Below are 18,882 nucleotides of genomic sequence, written 5' to 3'. Positions count from 1 at the left end.
AAGAACTCACGATTATCATCAGGCCCTCAACTGATGCTCTGCCGAATAAAGTTAGGGCCCAGAATGCAGCCAAACCTATGATTTTCAATTATCAGGAACGTTTTAACTAATACAATTGTTATGAAACCATCGTTTAAAAAGCATGTATGTGACTCAGATTTTTTGCATAAATTTACTTATTTTTGCGAAGAACGCCATTTCTGTACTTTTTGGCCATCTTGGCTAGGAATTGGAATTCTGCAGACTGACAGTGAAATTTTGTGTGTTAGATGTTGGTTAGAAGATGGCTGCATTTTTGGGCCCTTCGACTCCTTGAAGCGATCTGTCCATACTCTTGCTGTACAGGTACTCTACACTGGCCCAGATGGAGGGGCACCAATTGCCGCCCAAACCCCTGGACTCACTTTTAAAAAAAAGAAGAAAAAAGTCATGTAACATGCAACTTAAACGTTTCGAAAGAACAGGTAATAAATGAGGAATAAAGTAACATATTGAATTAGGAAGCAAGAATAGTTATGTAACATATTCGACCAGTCATATCGGTAAATCAGTCCATTTTTTACTTCAATTTTTTTGACTGCAGGTTGTAAGAGCCATACTTTTATCTTTGAAAATGAGTTTTCTTCACTACCATATATTAGTGCCATCCAAAGCTAGGAAAACTATATGATTGCTCAGGAAAGGAGAGTGTTTATTTCATGTTGTCCAGTAGATATGCATCCAGGAAGTACCCTCTGAGAATTAGAGAAGTAGAATGTAAGAATGAGACTGTAATAAGAATTTTCACCTCAAGTGGTGTAAGATATTTGCTGTCCCTCCTGTTAATCGTTTACTTATTACCTTCATTAGTATGTTTTGAAAACTATGCAACCCTTACATGTTTCCTGATATTATTTTTAAGAGAATACGAAACTTCCCCATTCCATATTTTCCCATTCTTTCTTGCTTTGACTTTTTAATTGTTAATTTTTGTTTTTGTTCCTAAATTTAAGAAAGGATAAGACTCCTTTTTGCTGTTGTAAAAAAGTCAAAAATCACCTTTCGTATTTAATGCTACCCATTGATTTATATTTTTTTTTTGGTGATTCTTTAATACACAGACATGACGCTACCGTAAAGTCATCTCATTATATCGATTTCAAATGCATTACAGCTAAACAACTAGCAGCAATATCTAGTCAAACGTTATTTGCTAATGACTTTTCACTCATTGGTCCCCAAAATTAGAATATCTTAACTTATTATTTACTTTATTCTTTTTAACTTAGAAGAGAAGAATTTTAAAAAAAATTGAGGTTTTCTCAGTCTTCTCTGAGATAAATGCAGATACGCCAACGAGTTCAAGGAATATTTCCTATCCACTTGAAATCACCGAGTTGTGATATCACTGATATCAGTATTACAAAGTGGTCTCATCAGAATTATTTTTGTTGCCCAAGTTCGGAGAAGATAAATCTTGAACTTAGGAAATTTAGTATTTATTATGTTGTCATATTTATTTACATGTGTACTAAAGTGTAAAATTTGTTCTAGCCCTGATTAATTTTTTTTTTTTTTTTTTTCACTTAGAATAACCTTTCTTTGTTGGCCAGCAGTATTCTTATTTTTATCAGGTTTACATATCGGATTCTAACTAAGATTCTGAATCCTGTATTTATTAAATCTTCCTTGGTTGATCAAGTTTCTAATCATTATAATTTTCTCAAAAACGTAGGTATCGGAAAAAAAAAAAATAATAATCATAATCACAAATGAATTTTCTTATGTCAAGAATTCTTCCTCCAACAGGTGCCCAGCCTTGTTTTTATCTATTTTTTTTCGATTCTTATAATAACACTTTATTTTTCAAGTAGTTATTTTGATCTGTTTCATCATGAAGACGTAACTTTCTGCAGAACTGGTCTAGGTAATGTAAAAGTGTTCAGTGTTTCACAGTAGGCTCTCCATTTAGTTTCTAATATTCAGGTATTCTTGGATGTTTCAGTAGCCTTTCGGTGTAAAGTTTCACCCCTCCATGTGTACACTTGTATCCACTAAAGTCTTAAATGCTTTTTCAATCCTGTGTAAATAAAATAGTTTTGTCTTTCTCACAAAACAAGCAAATTTAAATTATCGAATTAGAAGCCCGTTTTTAGCTATGCACCGAAAAATTAGCAGTACAAATTTATTTTTGTAGATTGATTTGTCTTGTTTTGTGATAGTGCACTTTTTGTACAATCATACTTTGTACGTCATAGTATCGTATCAGATGAATGTTTTTTTACTTTTTTTTTTCGATTATCAAACCTCTTGTACCATTTCTCTTTTCATTTCATCAATTCTTTTACTTTTTACCTACTTAGGTATTTATTTTTTGCATTTTGCTTGAATTAAAGTTGTTACCTATTTACTGCTCTTAATTAGTTTTATCTCTCCTTTCCTCAGACTTTTGCTGGATTTTCTCAGAGTTAACTTTGCATTCTGTCAATTTCGAAAGAAAAAAATACTACATATTCAATTAAAAAATGCATCTAATTATTTTAGAGTGTTTTCTTTAAGAAAGATTTTACTTTGAGAGCAATTATGGTGTTGTGAAACTAGAAAATCCATTTCTTGGTATGCAATGTTGCAAACTTCACATCTTATTTTAATCATTTATTGTTTATGTAAGAAAAATAACTATTTTTCAATTCAAAATTTGGCATGGTCGTTGTTCACCTGTCTGGAAACAATCTTTATAAAAAGGACTAAGCGCATAATTTTAAAAATTGAAAGAGGGCTGAATAGATAGGTATTATTTGGCATGCCGTTTCTTGGAGCCTTTGGAGCACCATGAGATTTTAAAATCCAACTTTTTTTGTGCCCGTCTCAAGGAAATGGGGGCTGAAAAATTGGTTTTCCCACATTTTTACTCTCAATATCTGGCAAAAATGTTGCAACATCTTACTGGTAACAGGGAGCTTTTTGTTCCTTCACAAGCCAGGAAAATAAGATAGAAAAAATGAACCGAATTCCTCTGAATGCCAACACCGAACCGTGCGGTGTCCTTGCACTCAGCATTTGTCCCACTCCTCCACTTGAAAACGTCAAAGGAGGTCGAAAAATTCACTTCTTAGCCCTGCTTTTCTATGCATTGGTACGTAGAAAGTCGACTTTATAAGCTCATTGTGCCCAGAAGACTGTAAGGAGCATTGTATCAAATAATATGGTAATTTAGCCAGCGCCGAATTTCTTAATATTATGTGCCTCGTCCTTTCAAGGAAACCTATTGTTTTATTTTTGTGGCAAACTGCAGTGAATCTTGAATGCTGCAATAAAAATACAGAGTTTCCTTCGGTTTCACCATCAAAATATGGGCACAAGACCGGAAACTTAAAAGAATGATGGATCAGCTTCACTCAAAATCCTAACCATTCTTTTACCAAAAAACTAAGCAGCACTGAATTTTGAAATTTTGAGAATAGAATCTCTTTAATGTAGAGTATTCACAGGATGTGTAAAGGCATTAAGTATTTCAGTTCTCCCTCAATAAAACAACACATGAAATAAAATTAGGCAACAAGAATTGGAGTGCATTTTGCAATTAGGAACTTCAATTTTTGGATCATTTTAGAAGGAGCATATGTGCCATCATTTTCCCCATGTAGATAGATGTTTTATCCATGGGCCAGAAATTGTAGCTCCTTATTGCAAAATGCAGTCCAATTTTGATAAAAAAAATATTGTACACAGCATGTTTTTGCACAAACCACTGCGGATGGGTCTAAGGGTTTGGAGCTCATAACTATTTTGACACTCAAGATTTTGATTCTCTCCAAATTTTAACTTTTTAGCTCCCCTTGTTCCAAGTTTGGCGGGGTGTAGGTACTTGTGAATTTAAATTTTTAGCCGAGGAATTTCAGTTTCAAATAATATATTTTTGGTGAGTTTGAATTCAAGGACTTCCATTCCTCGGTAGGGGTCAAGAAAACAAATTTCATTTTCACAGAGAAGTACATATTGATCCCACAATAGCATAACGATGGCTGAAATAAAAAAAAATTATCTCAGACTACGACATTCTAAATCTTCACTCATTGATCATTCTTTAGAAGGAAAACTGTCTAAGAGTTTTTATTGAAATTTTGTTTGAATCTTCTTTCACTTATTTTAAAGAATTGGAAAAAATGGCGAAGAAGCATTTTGCTTCGTTTTGTGAGAAAAATGAAAAACCATTCGAGATTTTTAAACATTGAAACTGAATTACACATTTTCCATATTTACCAATCGATTACATGTAATGTAATGAGCTCAACTACAGGTTTAACAAAGAATGATGGTTTATTAGTCACTTCATTGATTAATTTACAAAATCAATATTTACAATTTCAAAAAAAATATTGCAAATTATCTATTCTTGCTCTGACACAGACAAGAATAGCACACTGATGGCGAGAAGTAGAACATAATAAAAAAAACAAATCCTCACAGACAAGGTGAGTTTTGAAGATCAGAAATTAGACGGTAAGTATTACTCAAAATGTGACATTATATTACAAATATTTGTACAATTTTCCTTGTTACATCTACAGACCTTTATTTACACAGGAAAGTTATCTGATTAAAGTATCCGTTTGATCAGATTTCTTCCTTCACACAAAATGTATTTTTGACAAAATCAGCCCTGGTCCTAACAAAATCTAATTGTTCCATACAATAAATTATGAGCTAAAAACTAAAAAGTTCATTTAAATTAATTTTAGTCTTTGATCTGCTAATCCCAACGAGTAAAATTTTTGTGGAAAGAAAAGCAAGGAGTTTATATACTAAATAATGTACACCCTGTATTGCTCAATCTCCCACTTCTTTAAGGGGAAACGCTCCGAGTGAAGTCTTTTACTTATATCAGGATCTTTTGATGAGGCAGTAACAAACAGGATTAAGAGGTCATTGGTGGGGTACTCATAATTGAAGAAGTCTGGGCCAGAAAGACTTAATTGCATTTGAAAGTTGCAAAGTATCACCTGATAAATTCTTTCTAGATTCATGAAAGAAAATTTTGGGCAATTTTTGCCACTTTTCAAAATAAACCCATACGGACATTTTAATGGAAATTAGCAACAGTTTTTGAAAAAATAAATCAGTTGTCAAGCTAAACTTTATATTGTTGCAATTTAATTAGGCCCTTCTTAGCTTTGACCCTTTCAATTCTCCAAAGATATTGGAAAAACGGAAGAGAGCGAAAAACTGGGACGATAAGGACAGAAAAAAGATTATTAGAAGAGATTAAAATTTTTTTAATGTGCTGCACTAAGTTTCTGTACATCTGCTATGCATTTATGAAAAGCTTGTTTGAATTCACTGACTAAAATTTTGGAAGACAATCCATCAAAATCATAAATAAATCACCAAAAGCAATAATGTTAATAAATGCTGAATGCTTGATCAATGAATGATTTTGGGGGAGGAGTTTTTCTTCTTTTTCTCTGGGAAAAAATGCACCTGGGTACACTTGCTTTCTAATTTTAAAATACCAAATACAAATAGATATGACACCATACTAAAAATCTGACTGTTTAGTCTGGATTTTAAAACTGGATTAAATAATGATTAAAATGAGAAAAATGAAAAATTGTGCATCAATTATAAAATTAGATCATTACTAAAAATTTGACTTTTAGGTTTGATTTCAGAACAGATTCAATATCAAAATTAAAATAAAGATTAAATGGGGAAGGAGGAAAAAATTGAGAGATTGTGCATCAATCTAAAGTACAACATTCAAATTGATGGCAGCCATAGGGCCATGACTCCATTCTCCATTCCCATGACAGTCTAAAACACAAAGGGTGCTGACTTTTTGATGAGGAATTTCATTATCATTATATATTATAAAAACCTGCCAACTCTGTAAGTAAACAGTGGTGGTCAGACACGCAAATTGCTCTGCCTGACAGTTAAATGTGGAATTTCAGAATTGTCTGAACTTGTATAAAAAAAGAAAGTGGAACAATGCTTTTGGAGGGATCACAACTTTTTTTAAAGGACTAAATTGGAAATGCACAACAGGAATCACCAGCCTGTATTTTCACCCCATCTCTTGATGAAGAGTGTGGCTTTGATGCTGCAATCATTAAATATAATCCTTAACTTCTGCAAACAGAGCATTTCATAAAAGTAATGACCCGAGAAGAAGAATTGAGGGTGGCGAGGATAGTTATCAAAATTTCTGATTATCTTCGATGTAAGAGCTGCTAACTCAGAGGGTTTGGGGGTATGAAGTCCTTATTTTCCCAAAATAGGGGATGAATTAACAATAAGCAAACTTCAGGAGGAGACAAATTATCAATTGACGAATGCTCAAGCAGCATACATACAATTCAAAAATGGCACTTTCCAATTTTAGGATGTGACCAAATTTAAATTAATAACACAGGATGTCCCACGTTTAAGGTGAAAAACTTGAGGGTAGTTCTCAGAGTCAAAATGAGACTTTTTTGTCTGATATGCACCAGTCATAAAATCAAAGCTTACTGGACTTTTGAAAATTTTTTTTTTCTCAGTTGGGCCAATTTTTTTTCCCGATGATGTAAGCACCAAACAAAATTCAGAGAGAAACTGTATTATTCAAACTGCTGTGAATTATCGTATTCCAGAAAATAGGAAACTCTATGGACAACAATTCAGAATCAAGAAAATGCTATTCAAAAAAATGTACAATAAAAACCCTCTCAGGCTCTCACAGAGGAAATAAGGAATGGTAAAAAAAATTATCGCGCTTACATCATTTGGAAAATAGATGGAAAATTTCACCTAAATCTTTGACTATCATGAGTGCTAATTTATAGCTTTTGGTGCTGCTTTTAAAATTATACTACAAAATATTAAACAAATATTTTGAAGAGTTGTCACCCTTCTTTGCCTGTAAAATGTTGATCTCTCCAGGAATAACATCATTTTGAAAGCAGATCCTGAAAGAGCACTAGAAAAGTCCCAAAGTTTCAAGCCTCAATGCTTTTGCACGGCCATTTAAGAAATTCACGTATTTAAGATAAGTCTCAAAAATAACTAGTGAACAACTTTAAGCGAATCCCTATTGGTTTAAAAACTCGCAACCCTATGATGCAAAGATTTAATTCTCAGATAACTTGCTGAGGGGACAAGAAGGTTCATTTTGAAGAGCGTGGCAAAATTTTTTACTTTAACCCAGGGACACCCTGTATTCAGTACAAAAAAGTGAGGAAAAATTGGATAAAAATAAATTAATTGTAAAAATAATAGTAGTATAAACTATAAGAAAAATAAAGTAATCATAAGAGTTGATTCGCATGTGAAGTACAAAAATACTTAAAATATTAAAAATAAGGAAATCTGAAAATCAATAAATGCTACTTTCTGTCATAGAACCCGAGCTATTAATATATTCATTCAGACCGGTAAAAAAAATGCCGAAGATCATCTTCATACAGGGCAATGAGGCACATAATACCCCCACCAGTTAAAATACCTATGATCTGTGTCACTACAGACATCATAGAATTTTCCGAACATTTCGTCATTTCAGGTACCTGCAAAACAAGAAATCTTGAATCAGACATTTTACGAAAACATGAAACACAAAAAAGCTTTTCATTTATACATAGCTTGTTCTGCTTTCATTTTTAATGGACCATTAGACAAAGTACGAATTGATATGTTTTCACTTCAAAACTTTACTAAACATTTCCCTTATGTTAGAGAAGCGTTGTTGGTAACTCCACATTATTTTTGTCCGACTCAACGTGAAAATAATTGATGACCAGAGCAAAGAAATAAGTCCCAGATGTGAAAATTTCCCTCTCACATTTAAACCGTGATTCTGACTTCTTTTGAATCTAATTAAATTAAGTGCGTGGCAAAATTGAAAGGACTAGAGAAAAAATCGAACTAAACCCAATTTCTGACTTATCAAAATTCCACTGTGACAGATTTTTTCCAAAAAGTGTAAAAGTATGATGTATTGAAACAACTTGTCCACTTCATTTATCTGTTTTCTTTTGAGATTCCTTCTCCAATCTACCCAGTGGCTTGATGATTTCTTTGTCAAGAAATGGTGTGCCAGCTGATTTGTGTGGTACCGATGACGGAATAGTTTTCCCATTAAATTTTTTCGAATAAATGTTGACAATAAAACATTCTAAGTTTTGAGACACTGTATAGAGTACTGGAGGACAATCCTGTTTACATTAGAAAATTCGTCACAGAAAAAGTGGGTTACAATGCATGCGGTTCTGATGTAGGCAAAGATTTTTTGCATTGTTCTTATAAACAAAAAAACAGGACCGCGCACAACTGATGATATCAGCCAATTGCAGATAAATAAAAGTTTAACTGTGTCTCACGATAAAAGAAAATTACCACCATTCAATAAAAATTCTCAAAATGAATCAATATTTGAAAAACATGCTTGAAAGTTTCAAAACAAAGTCAAGAATTGCCAATTATTCACTATCTTGCCAAAAAAATCAGTGATCCTACATTTTTAGCACCTCTGTACGGTCAGTTTATTATTTTAAAAAAAGAGGCTACTTACAAGATCTACAAGAGCTATGTATAGGAAAGTTCCTGCAGTGGCTGCATAGATCCAAAGGACGGCAGCTTCAAAGTCACCTAAGAGGACACCTATGACCATTCCAACAAAACTTAGCACCGATGAAAAAATATTATACATAAGTGCCTGACGAACTCCCAAGCCAGACTGAATTAACACAGCAAAATCACCTGCCAACATAAAATAAAAGCTTAGAAAACAGGTAAAAGATAATGTACGTATCTGATATTTGTGATGCAACCAATATTAAGCTAAGGTGTTCAGATAAAAATAAGTAGATGATCAAAGACATAGTAAATATTTGAGAGGTTGCAAACTTCAGCTGGAGCAAAAAGAGGATTTGATTCTTGTAGAAAGTGGCTCAAAAATCACAATAAGCGATATCTGAAATACACTCCTGACTTCACAATCTGCGTAAGAGATATGCGTTTCCTTAAGCTTTCCGCTTCAGAAACGAAACTACAGCACAGGTGTTGAGTAATTCGTACGAGGAATCCTTCCATCCCACCTTTGAGTACAAACTGTGTAAGAAATATGCATTTTTTAAAGTTTCCAACTTCGAAAACGACACTGATCCACGTGAACGTTATGCAAGAGGAATCGTCCCATCCAACTTTTGTGCACTAGGATGCTACCCAATATTCAATGTTGCCAATGCCAACCCGCTAAAACACACATGAGAGGACGGGATTTCACCAACCAGCATGTTAATATTTACATTTTCCTTGCGTTGATAGAGCCCATGGTGCTTCCTCAGGATTTGCACAATTGGTGTTAGCCATGTTGAGTATTAAGTAGCATCCTAGTGCACAAAAGTTGGATGGGACGATTCCTCTTGCAAAACATTTACGTGGATCATAGTGTCGTTTTCAAAGTTGGAAGCTTCAAAAAATGCATATTTCTTACACGGTTTGTGGAGTTAGGAGTATATTTCAGACTTCTCTAATGCTCTCATGGTAATTTTTGAGCCATTTTCTATGGAAAACAATTTTTCTTTTGGCTCTGGCTGAAGCTTGCAACAGGCCCATTGTTCTCCTGAATGGTTGTCCACAAAAACTAAAAATGAATTAAGTTTAGAGACTTTTCAGTGCAAGTATGCTACGTTTTCAAAATGATAGATATTCAAAGACTGAAGAATTCAAAATCAAAATTCAAGTGCACTGGACTAAGACTTTTTAGGATACTATGAACTCTGCCTGTCTATGACACACTACATCTTTGATTTGCGTTCAAGAAACACAGGAATCAGGTTGTCTACTTAAACTTCATTTTGGATTTTCCTGATATTTTGACAGGAGTTTTTCTAATTATTTGGGTGAAAAAATTGACCCTTTTTTGATTTTACAAACCAACATTTTATGTATTGAATCGAGTGTTTCACTCTCGCATATGCTAAATTGCAGTGGTTGAAAAATACTTGTTGCACTAACAATTGCCTATCTATTACCGATTTTTCTGATTTTCTCCTCATGACATAGAATTTCCTGATATTTTTCAGTTTTTCCACTTTTTAATGACTGTAGACGCTCTGATAATTCTATCAATCTTAATAAAATATTAGGTGTTCTTGCACGTTGAGGCTGCCACTTGGGGAAAACCTTCCAATGTTTCCCATCGTAATGACGGTTATATTTTTACTTGGACGCCTACTACAAGGGAATGCAGTCATGGTTAAATGTAATGACATGGCCCCTGATACGTCTGAAAACAATCAAGTTCAGTCACTGGACAGTTAGACATAATGGTTATAAATCTTACCTAACTCATGCGGCAACTCATGAGTGAAGACAGCTAATGTGGTGGCAAAACCTGCGATAGGATCGGAGCTGAACGCTGCTCCGATGGCAAGTCCATCCGTGAGATTGTGAATTCCATCCCCCATTATCACCATCCAAGCGACAGAACTGACAGAATTATTTGAAGGCATGTTCACTGCATGACAGTGGCCTCTGTGTTCTAAAGAGCCCATATCTAATTCTGTTGTTTCTGGAGAAAAGAGAGTTATTTGAGTGACATGATACAACAACATGAAAAAACGAGTTGAGGACAACTACAAGGTTATCAGATGAGTTTTAACGTAAGGTAGACGATTGATCATCAGCCTAATGTGGTAGTCAGCCACACCGGATTTTAATCTAGACTTCAACTATTTTTCTCTCTTGACAAAAAAAAGAAGAGGTTTCCATTGTTCAATTTCCACTTGCCACTTGAGGGTGGGGTATCACTTGCTTCATATTTTTTGCAGCCCTTGATTATAAAGGACAAACTCACAAAATTAAAATGTTAGGAATGCTAGATAGTTAGAATGTTACTTAGTTTTCTGTTTAAAAATAAAACAGAAGAGGAAATTAGACAGCATCCAATGTAGTTAGACTGAATCTGGTTAAAAGTATGACTCAGTTGATGCATTAAGAGTGAATTGTTTCTACAGGTGCATTTACATAGGGTTTTTGAACTCACCGGTTTCATGAATGTTATTTGCACCTACACAAGCATATGCTCCTCGCTCGTCTAAACTTGCTTCATGCTTTTCTAGAACAGTGCGCTTCTTTGTTTTCTGTGAAGGGAAAAAAAAAATAAATTATAATATTACAGGGAGGTAAATAATCGGCATAACCTTTAAACTTAATATAACTTAAACTTAAAATAAACTTATTCTTCTCTTCTGAAAAGCATCATTTGCTTGAAGACTCACAATTTTATGCAAACGTTTCAAAAAAATTTCGGGAAAATAAAATCAGTTCTCATGAGGATGTAATAAATGATACTTCCATAACAAAGTAAAGAGGAATTTCAGTGTAACTAATACTGCTATTCAATGAATTTGCTGAAAAATAGAATAAAAACAGTTGGACAGCTTCATGAAGGATCAGCCTGACTAGTGAACTGCTCTTTTTATACGCTCCGACTGCTTCAAGTCATTCTTCGCAGAGTATTTCACTACAGTCAGGTTATTCTGCTTCAAGATGTCTGGCTTGCTTGCCAAAAGTGTTACGTATTATTATCATTGAAATAGAATTTCCAAAATCTTTGTGGTGTTGTAAACAAAGGATATTTTTATTTGGATAATTTTACTGGGAAGTGGGAAGCTGGTGGAAAAGAAGGTTACTTACAGCAAATTTAATCCTATGGAAAATTGTTTCCAAGAGGAAAAACAAGAAAAGAACTAAGAATGTTGTGGTGGCGCGAAGAACTGGTAGAGTATGACTGGTGTCAGTTGCATCACAGCGGTGTGGTGACATCAGCGCCTGAAAACAGACAAAGCAGTCGCCATTAAAAAGTCTGACACGTACTTGCATAGAGCTGAAGGAGTTAGATGAAATCAGAAAATAAAATTGCCTGGGTCTTCTTTTATCATTAGGATTACTGCTGATTGTCAAAGCTACCGACAGATTGTTGAAATTTTGCTGTAATCAATGGCGTGCAATACGACTGAGCTGAAATGGAGCTGGATTGGTCTGCTGTATCACTCAGTTTTTTGTTGGTACCATCATCGAGCGATAGATTGGTCGTCCATTACTAAAGAAGATGCCCTTTGCTTGATGATTATCGAACTTAATACAGGTACAAAAGAGAAATCAAGCCATATAACAGACTAATCATGTACTTCCATTTTAGCTGAGTTACACAGAGTCCTGTGCAAAATTTGCTTTTATAGAAACTGGCCAGCAGAAATGTTATGGGTTGAATTGGTGTGTGAAAATGGCAAATTTTTATTTTCAAATCCACAATGCTGAGTGCCTATGTTGTCTTAATTCTTTTTCAAGTATTCCTCCTCCCCTTTTACCCATAGCAATTGCTTATTGGAAAAAATTATATTTGATTGGTCTAAAATTTTCACACCTACCCAAAAAAAAAAAAAAAAAAAAAAAAAAAAAAAAAAAAAAACCGAACAGCAGATTTTAGCATTGGCAGCTTTAGCAACTGGGGAACACAGTTTTCTCACCATTAAAACATGTGAAAATGTATCGATTCTTGGAGAGGCTGGGTGCTTCAGCAAGAATCGATTATTCAACACAGGTTTAAATAGAGAGAAAACAGTATTGCCAACTTGTTGGATCCACCAATGGATTTTGGCAATTTCAGACAAATCGAAAACAGTCCAAGCAAAAGGAAACTCAGAAATTGGTTTAAAGTGGGGGCTGTCCTTGGATTAAAAATCCTAGGAAATAAAAATAAATTGACACTTTGGGTCATACGATAGGGGGAAGGGGGCTTCAAACTTTCAGCCCCTCTCAGTCTATCTGAGTTCAAGTCTATTAGGCTTAATTCCTACTGACTTCATTTTTGAGTTTGCAGGACAATGTTTGAATAATTATTATGTCTTGGGGGAGAAACAATGATTTTTACGATAGTAAATTTTTTAAAATTCTTCATTTTGTGCATATTATCATGATGGATCTTTGATAGAATAAAGAAGCTCGAAATTAGCTTTTATGAATGAAGGTTCATCTGCTTTGAAAATAGAGCTAAATTGTCCAGGAATATGTAATGCGTTTCCATTTATTATTTCTTATTCAAGATTGGTGAATATAATTTTCTTCAGTTAAGTACATAAGTCTCATAAGTTGATGATCGAATTTGGCATAAAATGTTAAAAAACTCTCCAAACTTGATAAAACACCAATAAACCTCTCAAAACATCTCGATTACTTTTCCATTTCTGGTGTTCTTTTCCATCTTCAAAACTTGAAACAATTGATTCCACTCCTCTCTCAAATGTAAACAATCACTCAGTTGAAACCCAGGAACACAAACTTGAGGCAGTCAATTGTCTCGAGTGTTTATACTACTGTTATCAAACCACACCTCCTTGCCACACCTGAGATGTTGAATGATCAAACCACAGGAGATGATTAGCAATGAGGCACATCTTGGATATTTAAAACTGTTAGCTCGATTAACATCAAGAGATTAAGGTTGCATTAGGCATGTAGACACACTTTCAACTACTCAAAATAGGAAGTTATGTAAAGTAATGGCCAAAATTAAGGATATAATACAGAGAGTTTTAGAACTTGTTTCAGGGATATTTAATGACTGCCACAAAAAGTGACATCTAAAAATTTTACATCCTCCACACTTTATTATTGCTCAATACAAGGGTGTAGAAAGTTCTGCCTCAACATTTTTTGAGGCTGTCTAAACATCCCTGACCAAATAGAACTGGGGAAAGAAAAGATTGGACAAATGTCACATCAGATAATGGCAGCATTTATCAGAAATTTATGATCTAACTAATGGGCCGACTGATAATTGATACAATCAGATTGATGCGACTTTCGTCAAATCTTTTCTTTCCCCAGTTCTAGGACTGTGCGCTTAACTACTTTCTTGGTGTAAAGGGAAGCACTTCACTATTTTCTTCGCATGGAAAAACACATTCCACAGTAACTTTTGCACAAAGTAACAGGCTTAGTAGTTTCCCCTCCCAAAAAATAATGCATTTCATAATTTTCTTGTGAAACAAAAAGTTGCGCATTCATAGAATAAATAAACACTGAATTTTACACCAAAAATCCAGAATGTCTGCTGCCTTCACAAGTTTAAAGAAAACCCCCTTTTCAAGTTTAAAGAAAACTGATCTGTTGAATGGATCTTTCACTCATTGCATGGTGAACTCATTTCTATCATAAATGGATGGTTTGTTGATATTGAAAAAAAAATAAAAAAAAAAAAATTTCACACAGTAAGTACTTGAGGTGTTATACGCTCGTGAGAGGAAATGTTGTCCTTTTAAGAACATTCATGACTGAATAACATAAACTTACATGTGGCAAGAGATGAAGAAGTGCATCGCCTGTGAGTGTGCCAACTGCTAGCGCTACCAAAAAATTGATAATGTGTGAAAAGTATGTTCTTTGTAATAAGGGCACGACTGCAACGCTAAGGAGTCCAACGACACTGATGGAAATAATACTGATGGTTGAGTATAACCAAACTGCAACAAACCACATGGAAATTAGGATTTAAAAAGATAAACAAACAGAAAGAGGGACTTAATTTGATTCATACTTTAGAAGACAGATTTCAATTAGGAGTTGATCAGGGTACATTCACCGAGACTTCGCAAATTACAGTAAGTATTTGAAAAAACTTTTCAACTGGAGCTGTAAAATTTTTTTTGCCCTCTTCAATGCATCTATTTTTTTCATTTGATTATTTTGGACCATGAATAAACTCCAAGTTTTTTAAAAAGCAAAACTACCATGTATGGCAGTAGGGTACCTGGTACTTACCCCTCCTACGGCTTGACCGGGGCCACGGAAACTAGCTATATATGCATTGGAGTAACCGTTCATTTTTAAATTATCAGGAAAATTTATATTTACTTAAACTATTCAGAAAGAAATGCATCCAAGAGGAACTGAGTGGGGTGGAAGAGCTGAACAAGCCATTCAGGAGTACCGAAGGATGACCAGTAGTCTCTGTACTAGATCCTTTAACCTATATGATGACACATTCAGTACTTTAATTCTTAACAGTAGGAAGCATCTTCTATCGTACAATAATTAGCAGTAAAATGAGACGTGGTGAGAGAAGAAATGGGGCCAATGATGAAAATTGACAGGACGGCCTACAGTTCTGTCTACAACCCCTTTTATGGCAGAAACGTGACGAAATCAGGGAAATCACGGTAGTAGCAGTGTGAACGAACCTAGTGAAGGCCACGGCAGCGGAGTCATGATAATTTTGAGATCATATTTATCGTGATATCTGACGATTGAGAGGAGTTGATCGGAAGCTTACCGTTGGACGTGAACACGGACTCCCATGAACTTCTGATGCCGACCATCGTATCGGTTCCATTGACGGCATGACTCCCGTGACTATGGATATGGACACATCCGTGCGCGGAAATCATTATGAGCAAGACCGTTGCCCATAAAGACATAACTTCACCGCACTTATCATAGGAAAACCGCCTTCGAATTCGGCATAATTGCGACCAAAACAACACCTTAACCTAACTGCTATCTTGATCCTTTTACAAGTGAGCAAGATCCGAGGAGAAAAGGCGCTTTGCCAACATCGACGAACGAAATTGCACTGAAACGAGCGGGCCACCGAACACAACAAGTCATTGCAGTTCTCCTCGCGAGTCAAGGTGAGTTCCGAGTCCGATCCAAACGGAAAAACATTGCCGAAAATCAATATTTACGGCCGCGTTCACGGGTTTCACCGATTTTCGCGCTACGCAAAGGACGGAAACTGATGGCGCGAGCAGTGCCGCGGGATGCGTTGTGTTGTCGGAGAGCGAGGGGGGGAGAGGGGAAGGAGACCGCCCGGCGGAGCGGTGGGGGTACTTAGGTCATGTTTCAGATGCACGGCGAATTTCATAATCGCGCTTCGTTCAATTTCAATTGCCTAGAAATGACTTAATAAGTAATTTCTCCACATTCGCACGATTCCGGCAGAAATGAAGGCGCCGCTTCCGACCGACCATCATCGCTTAGAGATCAACTCATCGCCGATGTAAAATTCGACTTTTTCGTATCCCCCCCCCCTCCCTGCAGCGTCGCGTCGGTCCCACGCGCGCGAGTGCCGGAGAGAGCGCGAGGTTGCAAAATCGTGGAAAAAGTATCAAAGTTACAGGGGCTAAGAGATGAATTTATTGTACCCTAGAAAAGCGAATGAAAATAGTTATTCCTGTACTAGACGCAGCCCAACCATTCAGGAGAGAAAGAGCAAAACATTTAATATTCACCGGTATACATTTACCAGACTTTGTTGCGCTATAGTTCCGCAATTGCATCTCGGAAGATAAATGGACGTCGTTTTTGTCCCAAATTCCGCACGATTCATCGGAATTATACGTGGAGAATTTCGCACTTGCACGTCACAAAGCGAATTTCATCATAACGCGTGGATGCAACTATTCGAGCTCCACGGATGTGCGTGTTGCATACGCACGGTATTGAAGGCGTTTTGCAGACACTGATCGCCGTACCGATCAGCGGCGCTCAGTGGCGCTAGGCGATGCGCAGAGTCGGACGAATGTGATGAAATTAAAAGCTCATAGCGATGTTTATACGGAACGTCGAGGTTTTAGAGGTGGTTTCGTTGAATTTCTAGTAAAATTTCCTTCAAGAAGTACCCCATACAATAATTGTATTGCATTTTGCAAAAAGGAACCACTAGCATTGCAATGATGCTGAGATTGTGCAACTTCATCTTTTGCAATAAAATTGCGGAAATCGTGAAAAACTATGAAATTTAGATGGTAATTTTTGTCTTAAATTTACAGTTTTTAGCGAGTAAAATAGAGACTATGAATGGACAATCGGGTTTTTCCTCCAAGACAAAAGAAGTTGCACAAACTTAGCAACATTGCAATGCTAGTGGTTCCTTTTTGCAAAATGCAATCCAATTTATGATAAGAAGAAAATAATATCTAAATTGCAGTTTAAGTCGAAAATTTCATGTCCAACCTCTCTGAAAGGCTCGTCTCATTGCTCGACTTTACTGCTAGGATCTTAAACAGAGTGCCTTCAATTCTCCTTTTTCAAAGACGTTTCTTGGGCACGACAAGTTGCTCTACATAAATCATCTTCAACAAATCGCTAGATCAAAACTGAAGCACAGAAGATACTCATACCCTACACCTGTATGCGATTATTCGCCCCTAAGAGATATCTTTTCCTCGTAATAAAGCAAGCCCGCCGTTGGCGCCGCGCTGCGGGTGAAGCAATGAGGGCCTGGACGATCAAAACGCCTTCACTTTCGTGCGTATGCAACACGGACATCCCTGGAGTTCGAATAGTTGCATCCAGGAGTTAAAATTTGAACAGTGTACGTTGCATTTGAAAAAATTCTTGAACGATGTCTTCAGCTCAGTTTTTTACATCATTTCCTAAAATACTATCTATTTACGAGTTGAGTGAACTTTTCGAACCAAGATATATCTATGATTGAAGTCGAAAAATGCTCTTTTCCAACTGTGACAGTGCAAATCTCCGCTGAAAAACGAACTGACGGATTTTCTTGACATTTTTCACTCATTCATAGACGTTTGCAGAAAATTTTAAAGATATATGGATGATTTTGTTTAAGAAATAAAACAAGGTCTAAAATTTTTAAATATTGTACCGAACGAGGATATGCATTTTGCAAGTATCGATATGTAATTATTTTACGAGACAAATTTTTAATTGGGTATCAAAAATACTTTTTACAATGAGTAGGTATGTTATTATGTAAACGGTACTGGTGTAAAAAGGTAACAGTTTATGTAGAGAAATATTTTCAAATTTGTGACAGCAAGTGTAATATGTGCCTTTCTGGAGTCTTCATTTTCTCTTCTCTTATTTTTCTAGTTTCTTTTTTATTAATTTTTTTTTAAGGAAGGCGTTGCTAATTTAGAACAATTTCAAGAAAATTTCGTAATGCTACTTTATCTAAGTCAGAATCGGGCGATCTTCGGTACCGATATAACTTAAAGTGGAGGAAACATTGACGAAAGCGCGAGGAGCGCCTTCAAAATAGACGAATCTGCAACCCCGTGTCATTTGTTCTAAACATTCATAGCTCATGCAGAAACCCGGAGCTAAATTGAGAGTCCACCTTTCCGTCAATGTTCCTCGTGTCAACCAACAGAACTATACCTGGATTGAAAGCCGAGAATTTCACGCAGTTCATCTATGTGCAAATCTGACAAATAGCTTCAGAACTACAATGGGAATTCAATCAATGATAAGACCGACCGCGTGAGGAATTTTTTTCACTCTATATCCTTCAGTAGTGCCAAATCGTATGAAAATACAAAGAGTGTGCTATAGGTTAAAATTTACAGAACGCAGAATTAAAAAGGGAGGGAAAAAGATTACACTTCACCGTATGATAATCCGATCTCATGTCCACTTAATGATGTCACTAGTCCGAAGACTCTGCAGTGCATCGGTGCAAAGGCAGGCATAGTGACATAGGGCGCTCGTTTGGGCACCGAGGCGGGGAAAATAAACATCGATGCGTATGAAAGCGTGAAGTTTTGCGAAATTCTAGGAGGATAATTTTAAGCACCGTGGTAATGATTGGTTTTTATCGTTTTATCGTCTTTAGAGTCCATAAAACGACAATGAAACAGCGTCAAATCACGAGCTGCGGAAAAGTTAACGGCTACTCTTGTTACAAGACGAACCATTCACCATTCATCCATGAAGAAAACAGATACATGAATGGAGTTCTTACATTGGGCAAAGATTTTCGGCTTCACCATTCTGTCAAATGTAAAATTCTTCTAGAGGCACAATGAAGTCACCGGTTTCTTTTCTTCATTCTTTATTTTTCTCCTCTTCTTCCGTCTTCTTTCTCTTCTAACATCAATTCCCGATCGA

The 18,882-nt window shown here is 35.8% G+C and overlaps 1 protein-coding gene across 2 annotated transcripts in view; it reads right to left on the bottom strand.

Moving 5' to 3' along the window:
* Positions 1-4,280: 4,280 nt before the first annotated feature.
* The window catches only part of LOC109033577 (zinc transporter ZIP5), a 63,468-nt gene continuing 48,866 nt past the window's right edge, over positions 4,281-18,882 (bottom strand). For both annotated transcript variants that reach the window (XM_072299893.1, XM_019046254.2), the window contains 6 exons: positions 14,320-14,489; positions 11,662-11,796; positions 11,009-11,105; positions 10,307-10,534; positions 8,531-8,718; positions 4,281-7,526 (listed from right to left, as the gene is read on the bottom strand). In XM_072299893.1, the coding sequence (XP_072155994.1) occupies positions 7,383-7,526; positions 8,531-8,718; positions 10,307-10,534; positions 11,009-11,105; positions 11,662-11,796; positions 14,320-14,489 (962 nt within the window). In that variant the 3' untranslated portion in view covers positions 4,281-7,382. The remainder of the gene's footprint in view (positions 7,527-8,530; positions 8,719-10,306; positions 10,535-11,008; positions 11,106-11,661; positions 11,797-14,319; positions 14,490-18,882) is intronic.

The sequence above is a fragment of the Bemisia tabaci genome, chromosome 4 (assembly GCF_918797505.1).
Source record: "Bemisia tabaci chromosome 4, PGI_BMITA_v3".
NCBI classification, from domain to species: domain Eukaryota; kingdom Metazoa; phylum Arthropoda; class Insecta; order Hemiptera; family Aleyrodidae; genus Bemisia; species Bemisia tabaci.
The sequence above is the reverse complement of the archived record's forward strand: the minus strand, read 5'-3'. Positions and strand labels throughout refer to the sequence as shown.